At 53.5% G+C, this 8192-nt stretch overlaps 1 protein-coding gene across 1 annotated transcript; it reads right to left on the bottom strand.

Moving 5' to 3' along the window:
• Positions 1-161: 161 nt before the first annotated feature.
• Positions 162-7466, bottom strand: COCSUDRAFT_25960 (vacuolar ATP synthase, subunit A). The gene is made up of 13 exons (XM_005643549.1): positions 7282-7466; positions 6857-6995; positions 6426-6589; positions 6137-6200; positions 5645-5821; positions 5193-5319; positions 4666-4871; positions 4232-4366; positions 3631-3852; positions 2565-2768; positions 2073-2186; positions 1192-1388; positions 162-759 (listed from the first exon to the last, which is right to left on the bottom strand). The coding sequence occupies exons 1-13, from the start codon at positions 7317-7319 to the stop codon at positions 690-692; spliced, it is 1857 nt and encodes a 618-aa protein (XP_005643606.1). The 5' UTR covers positions 7320-7466; the 3' UTR covers positions 162-689.
• Between the last annotated feature and the right edge of the window lie 726 nt (positions 7467-8192).

Below are 8192 nucleotides of genomic sequence, written 5' to 3' on the forward strand. Positions count from 1 at the left end.
GTGCAAGCACAACACTCTGCCCCCGGGCAAAAGATTAGATTAATATCATGAGGGACAATGTCCCTCGTATCAGATATTAAACTGATAAGAACAGATACTACACTTGATCTTAGCCAAAAGGCCGAGAAAGGTATGAGGAATTTGACGAAGATTGGATCACTAGATACGATCGAGTATACATGGGCCCCTGATGAAGTTATGGGACCATCCTCAACAGATTCCCTGGATGCAGTCTGCAAAAGACCTTTGCACTGTAACTTGATTTTGTTCTGATGGCGAAGAGAAGACCTTTTTTAGTCAAAGTAACGGCAACAGGCACATCCCTGACAACACAGGCCGAGTACAGATCAGGTCTAGACCGCTCAAAGAACATTCAAGCAGCAGTGACTTTGCATCCAGCCCCTGCATGTCACAGGGCAGCCGTGTGCCTGTGTGCAGCACACAAGCAACCACCAAGATGGGCAGTCATGGTGCTCCCAATCAGTCAGCCACGTAAAACTTGTATGCCGGACACTGATGCAACAGCGGAGACCTAGACAGTAACAGCGGGGGAGTGCAGCATTGGCTGATGGTGGTGTGCCATTATCTTGGCAAAGCACCAGCCACTGATGCTCTTAGTACATCCACTCTGGGCCTTGGTAGGTATTGGTCTTGGCCCCAGCCTGGCTCCCAACCTCTTGTCCATTCCCTCATCGGTACTCATCCTCAAGCGAATGGAACTTCTCCACAATCTCCTCATGGAGCGCCTCAAGCTTGCCCCTGCACGCATATCACACAATAGCCATCAGCGCTTTATTGCCTTCTGGAAGCTTCTCTCCGCCAGTCATGCAGTATCCTAAGCAACGATCCTGCTGGACTGTGGCCTGTAATTTACACCGGCAGAACACACAGCATTCAAGGCAGGACCTCCTGCACGATTCCTTTGCACAAGGCATCACCAGCAATGCATGCTCCACAAATCGCCACTGCCGTCAGGATGTCCTCTGGGCTTAAGGCTGCTGCAAAAACTGTTGTAGAGATATGAGAGGCAAGGTTAGCTGAAGCCCAGACAATTTGACGACAGCAGAGGCAAGAGAGGGGCCGTCTGGGCAAGCCGCCAAACTGAACGCTGCGGCAAGCTCAAGAGGAGCTAAATACAAAGGGAAGAAATGGATGTGGAGATAATCAAAGCAGGGTAAGAACGGAGCGCACTTGATGACCTCCTCGCCCTCGGCGGGGTCCTCGAACTTCTGGCTGGTGATCTTGTAGAGCAGGTCGGCCAGGCGGGACTTGATGACGTTGTAGGTGATCTTCTGCCCCTCGCCGCTGGCCGCCGCGCCTGCCGTGCGCTCCACGGCCGCCGTCGCCAGCGTGTGGAACGTCGTTATGTTGCGCAGCATGCCCACTGACTGCGCGCACGCGTACACCAGAAATTCATATTTCTGTTCCAAAATGAAGGGAACACGAGGCATTGTCAGCATGGATCAGGTGATTTGTTCAATTGGAAGACAAAATAAGGGAAGTCCTCTAAGGAGATGGCTTCCAAAGAGGCAGTGTCCTGACTGCAATTGCTGTGCCTCACCAACTGCAGACAGGTGCTCAACAGCAAAAAATTCAGAGCTCTGCTCACACGTGAAAAAACCATGCATGTGCTTGGGCGTTGCCAATAGTTGCCCTGAGGCACTGCCCTGATAGCCGTTGCAACGCCCACCGACTGCAGACAGAAGTCCGGCAGCAACACAGAGCTCTGGGCGGAGAACAAGACATGCATGCTATTGGGCGAGCCAATGAGGCATGGGCCTGGCTACCATTGCAGGGCAAATTAACTGCTTCAGGCAGCCAGGAACAAGTCAGAGCTCTCGAGTCATATAGGATGCATCCATGCTTTTCAAGGTGCAGCAATTGCACAGAGGCACTGCCCTAGCTGCCAAATGCCATGCTCATGCACAGCTGGCGCCAGCAAATATCAGGCAGGTAGTTCCTGCAAGGGGCCTCGGGAACACTGACAGGCACAGCTGGGCAGTGCTCTGAGGCAACAGATTAGGGTGGGCTGAGATCAGGGGTGGCAAGCAGGATGGTTGTGGAGGGCGCACCTTGTAGAAGGGGCAGTACTTGTCATACTTGGTGAAGGAGTTCTGCTGCAGGAAGTCGTCCTTGAGGAACCGAGCCGTTTCCAGCACGATCTTGTCATTCTCAGCCAGCGAGTCCTGTCATATGCACACCAAAGGCCGCTGAAACAGCATCAAAACTCCTGCTGCTCGTTGCATTTAAGCAAAAATTCCTGGCACAGCACCGTCAACACGCACCAACCAACATATGCTCAGAGACCATTAGGCATTATTCACACTCAGCACCTTCTTTTATTGACGCATCCAAGAGACGCGCACACTGTACGGCTACCACCACTACTGGCACGCACACACTGCACTCTTCTGCTGGCAAGAGCATCTCAGGCCAGAGCACATGCCATCAATTCGTTGACGGCGGTCGCCAGCGAAAGAGCGCAGTGTGCACCGCCACTCACAGTGCAATAAGCGCCACCTGTCAGATTCAAATTTGGACATTACACTCCTGAAGAGACGCACCTTGCCGACGAGCTGCACGATCTCGTTGAGGTCGTCCTCCTTCTGCAGCACCTCGCGCACAATCTTGCGGATGTTGACAAAGTCCGGGTCGAACTTGTCGTAGAAGGGCTCCAGCGACTTGGTGTACTTGGAGTAGGAGATGAGCCAGTTGACCGAGGGGAAATGCTTGCGCTGCGCCAGCTTCTTATCCAGGCCCCAGAACACCTGCCGTGCACAGTCGCCGGTCAGCTTTGATTGCTTTAGGAATTTATGAGCAGTGTGTTGCTCCTGCAGGTCTGCTGTGCCAGACCAGGAAAACCATTTCAATCTAAACTTGGTCATCAGTAGGACATTTGGGTGCTCAGTGCCTTGCATGGCCACGCTGGCAAGATGCCAGTGGTGACATCACCGCTGCCAATCTACCGACCACGACAACGCATGACAAGGAAGGCCCGAAGTCCTACTGTTGAATTTTCCCGCATGCACGTACTTTCTTGATATTACCAGCCGACAGCCCAAAGCATCTCTTTGCACATCCTCCCAGAATTCATCGTCAAGCCATGCATGCCAGGCGAACGGAATGGCTGGCTTTGGCAGTGGCAGGCACTGCGCTGGTAGAATCTCAGCTGACAAAACACAGATGTTTAAGGCCTTCTGTTGGTCTGCAGTAGCCCACTACACCAGGCTGGTACTGAGCGTTGGCAGGCATGCTTGCGGCTCTATCTTGCACCCCTGAGGCCTGTCTGCTCCTGAAGTAGGGCTGTGCCTAGGAAAGAGCCCACTGCCTAAATGAAATACTTCCTATTCCCATTCCAAGCAGATGCAAGTCCTGAACTCTGTTTTGCTAGCCCAGCTTCAAACTGCACGTAGTGCATACGTACAACAGTGCTGTCCTTAATCAATTCCATTCCGTCCCTTTAAAGGAAGGAGCAGTCCTTGAGGCTTTCGGCGCACTGGTATGCCAGATACCCTCGCAAGCCATCCCATAGCACGCCCATTGCCTTTTGCAAAGCCTCTTAATCCTCAAAGAAGCCATGCATTCCAGGAATGAAGCATGCAACACAGTCCGCTGTCGGGGAAGGCGCGCCTGCACGATGCCGAGCGTGGCGGAGGTGACCGGGTCAGAGAAGTCGCCACCGGGGGGCGACACTGCGCCGACGATGGTGACGGAGCCCTCGCGCTTGGGGCCGCCCAGGCACACGACGCGGCCGGCGCGCTCGTAGAAAGATGCCAGCCGCGCGCCCAAGTACGCCGGGTAGCCGCTGTCCGCAGGCATCTCCGCCAGCCGCCCAGAAATCTCGCGCAGCGCCTGTGCACACGCACGCACAAGGCGGATTTCAGGCCTTTTGCACGTGCACGGTGTTTACAGGCCTTTTCAAAGCCGCCCTGAGATCGCGCACAGCGCCCGTCTGAGCATATACCACGTGTCAGGCCATTTACAGCCACAATTAGAGTCCTTTCCAGGGCCTTTGCTTAGGACATGCCGCATGTCAGGCCTATCTAAAAACCCGTCCCAAGATCTCAAGCAGGGCCTAATTTTGCGCATATGCCGCACTTTGGGCTGCGTTGAAACAGAATGGCTATAGGCATCGCGGCGCACCCTCCCAAGCGCATAGTTACCAGAAAGGGGAACGCGGAGTCAGACTGCACATGTTCAATAAACAGGATAAAACAAACATTGGACACACCTCGGCCCACCGCGAGGTGGAGTCGGCCATCATGGAGAAGTTGTAGCCCTGGTCGCGCCAGTACTCGGCCAGGGTGATGCCCGTGTAGATGGACGCCTCACGCGCAGCCACCGGCATGTTCGACGTGTTGGCCACCTGCCGCCAATAAAACAAAATATCAGTCCTGACTAAGCCAGCAGTGCCCATAGCAAACACCAGGCTGCAGCATCAGAGAGCAATCAACACACAGAATGCTTGACATGCATACCTTGAAGCATTTTCCTACCAGGTAAGCGATTGTCAGGGCAAAAGTTAACTTGCATGCATGCCCCACCCATGTCATCCTTGGCTAGAAACGCGGAGATCTCAAGTCCAAGCCCATCAGACTGTAGAGCAGATGGGAAGACCACCAGCAATGAAGGGGTGCATTCAGAGAGAGTAATACAGAAACACACCAGGGTGGTGCGTTTCATGATGGACTCCTCGCGGCCGTCGGGCGTGGTCATGGTGAGCTGAGGGAAGTCCATGAGGACCTCCGCCATCTCGTTGCCGCGCTCGCCGCAGCCGACGTAGATGATGCCATCTGAGTTGCTGTACTTGCTCAGCGCCTGGCTGATCACCGTCTTGCCGCAGCCGAACGCCCCTGGGATCGCGCATGTGCCTGGAGAACAGCACGCGACCCGAGTCGTGAACACTGCAGTGTGTAGAGGGCAAGCAATGTCTGCAGACCGCCAAAGAAACAGCCAGGTACTGATCATGGCGGCAGTAGCCCAGAGTGGACGGCACTGTGGAGTGCAGTCGGCCGCATCCCAAGCCATCAGCCGACCAACAAGCAGTGACTTGGGAAAGGGCGGCCCGGCACCTAACAATGCCAGCCAAGGCTCTCTGAAAGAATCAGACACACTTCAGGCTGCGCAGTCACTGGTTGTTCTGAAGGGGAAGACAAAGCACTGCATGTGCGCGGTTGTGCATCGCAGCGCACCTCCGAGCACGGAGGGGAAGAGGGCGTCGAGCACACGCTGCCCTGTGAGCAGGGGCGTATTGGCCAGCAGCTTCTGGGCGACCGGCCGCGGCGACCGCACCGGCCACGTCTGAAGCATGGTGTACTCCTGCGCCATCCAATATGAACACTCACTCAGTTTTTCTGAGGTGCAGACGTTTGAAAATTTTGGCTTCCTTGCAGAGGCGCACCAGCTGGCCATAATGCACTCACACCGCCCTAATGACACATTGTAGCCCTCGGTGCAGGAATGGTGCGCCAGCGACCATCCTCGCATGCCCTTTCTAGGCATTCAGCAAGCGGCTTCATTTTTGTCAAAGCCATGAGCCTCTCCTGGCAGACATGTCATGGATCCAGACTCCTGGTCAGACTCCAGGCAGATGCCATGAAAAATCCCTCGCGAGAGCTGTGCTGCACGGCCCAGAGCATCGCACCTTCTTGACGCCGCCAAACTCCAGCTCCAGCACCTTGTCAGTGATGGTGTACTCGCCGGCTGGCGCGATGTATGTGACGTTCCCTCTGGCACCAGGAGGCACCATGATCCTGTGGTCCAGTAGCGAGTTCTCGTGCACGTTCGCATAGATGTCCCCGCTCGTCAGCCGATCGCCCACCTGCGTGCCGCCACCCCATCATGCATGTTCATGAAAGACTCAGAAGTTACTCATGACTGACAGAGGGTGCGCACAGGAGCCCACATTGCACAGTGGCACATTGCTTCTCTACTTTTGAAAATGAGGTCGTTGTATGCACGTTCAGCTGCACAATGTGTCGCTTCGCACGTCCTCTGTCACACACGAGGCGTGCAATGCGGCTCAATGCGCGCAAGCACTCAAGGTCAACAAATGTAAAGCCTTCCCCTTTGGCAGACGTATCCGGTGCAACACAGACGTAGCAGATTGTAGAGCTGCGGCAGGCACACCACCCACCTTGATCTTGCCGGGGGCAAACTCATAGCCCTTCTTCCGGTCCAGCGCAGGCACATCCACTCCCCTGTCATGCCCAAATCAGCCCTTGAGAGAATGTTCCCTCCATGATCATCAACCGGATCTTGAGAATCTCATATTCCTGTCCTTTGATGTCTGCATCATGGGACTTGGTTTCGTTATACGGCCTTCCAACATGTCCCTTGGTAAAACAAAAGGCTTTAGTATGTTGAAGATAGTGAAAAGGATCTTGGGAGGTCAACTGTGTGAGAGACTGTCTTGGGGTGGGCACCTGGGGATGAACACATCTCCGGAGTTGATGGCAATGGCCTTGAGGGGCCGCTGGATGCCATCAAAAATGGTGGTCAGAAGGCCAGGTCCCAGCTCCACAGACAGAGGCTTGCCTGTGCGCTCCACGCCATCTCCCACTGTCAGGCCTGCTGTGTCCTCGTACACCTGCATGCGCATGCAAGCTGAGGCAACCACCAAGCGATATGCATGTCACAGCATTTCATGCCCCTAAGCAGGGTCTTATGCTACCGAATGCCAGGCACACCATTCAGACGTCATGGTGATAAAATATGCAAGGCGAATTCTGCAGAGACTGTACTTTGGTACGAGGCTTGGTTGAAGAAGGGCAGAAAGGAGAGGTTCAGCTCAAGGTGCCAATGTTACTTTTCTGGCAATCGAAACAGCATTTGTTGATGTTTGCATGGTGATTACCTGGATAGTGGCACTGTCGTTCTCGAGCCGAATGATCTCTCCGATCAGGCGTTCCTTTCCCACACGGATGAGCTCATACATAGCTGCTCCTCCCATGTTGTCGGCAATGACGACAGGGCCGGACACTTTCCGGATGTATCTGTTCAAGCAGAAAACTCGTGCTTTCAGCTTCAGACTAGCATGCAACAGAGGACGAGGGAACTCCAAAACACTGCTTCTGCAAGTTAGGTCTGCACAGATCTGTGCGCTAGACGTGGGCACACATACAATATGGCAATTGCGAATCTTTTACATAATGTTGCGTGTGAGCTTTTGAGTGTCAGCCCCAGTATATATGCAACATTCGGCCTTCGCAGGACAGGATCCCAACGTTACAACATTTTGCTAGGAACACGCTTGTGAGATAGATGGCCTGAGTGGCATACCCTTGCGAGAGCTCGGACATTTCATAGTCGTTCCCCATCTTGTATCCGCGTCTATCAACGCTGGGGCTTATCAACTGACCAACCAGCAAGGAAGCCCTATTCTTTGTTGATGGCTTTCGTCCTTCTGCTGTCCTCAGAAGCCGCAGGATTGCACGATCAGAACGTCAATCATTTGAAGGATTTTTAATAACCTCCCTGTATTGGCAAATGCTGTAGCTTCAAGTCAATTGAAGAGTGTCCCAGACATTCAAGGCTTGGACCTAGACCATGGGCGCATCTGCCATGAAGCGTTCCCTCCTTGCCCCGTGGAGTCCAAATTCCTGATGGACGTCCTGACCTCAATTCCATCTGCGGCAGATGATCTGCCACATTAATGCATTCTTCCAAACATTACAATAGATACTATGGGATGCCATGCAGGCATGTCAATTGAGACAGATAGTTCATCTGACGTATTGTACACTGCAGGTGCTGGCATGTTCAATCTTTTAACACCTCCGCTGGCGTCACACGTTAGACCTGACTGTATGCTATCTGGTCAGCGCAACAGAGAATATTGCCATTAGAATGAAGAGTCCTGAAGGTGAACTCTTGTTTGGTGATCTGACAGAAAGGAGCAAAAAAAAAAGGAGCTGAGACTTGCATTAGGAATTTCACCGGACAACCACAGCAAAGAAAAGCTCGTGAAGGCCTTCAAGAAGTACTTGACTCCGCTAATGGTGCCCGCCAGAGAAATTCAGCTCTATGACTCTACAAATGTGCCTCTACAAATGTGCCTGCTCATCTCGCGTGCAGGAGATAGCCTGTCTGAGAGAGGGATATGTTGCAATTGCGGCCTGCCAACACAGAAAGCATGATCATGCCTCGCTTGAGCACGCCATCCTCAACATGCCTTTTTGGTCTGATGAACG

Source organism: Coccomyxa subellipsoidea, assembly GCF_000258705.1.
Source record: "Coccomyxa subellipsoidea C-169, whole genome shotgun sequence".
Lineage (NCBI taxonomy): Eukaryota > Viridiplantae > Chlorophyta > Trebouxiophyceae > Coccomyxaceae > Coccomyxa > Coccomyxa subellipsoidea.

What these genes read in the sequence shown, in the direction of transcription:
- COCSUDRAFT_25960 (XM_005643549.1), bottom strand. Translation starts at nt 7,319, where the DNA reads ATGGGGAACGACTATGAAATGTCCGAGCTCTCGCAAGG. An exon ending in TCATGAAACGCACCACCCTG is followed by an intron (nt 4,367 to 4,665) that starts GTGTGTTTCTGT and finishes TATTGGCGGCAG; the next exon opens with GTGGCCAACACGTCGAACAT. An exon ending in GAGGGCGAGGAGGTCATCAA is followed by an intron (nt 760 to 1,191) that starts GTGCGCTCCGTT and finishes ATATGCGTGCAG; the next exon opens with GGGCAAGCTTGAGGCGCTCC.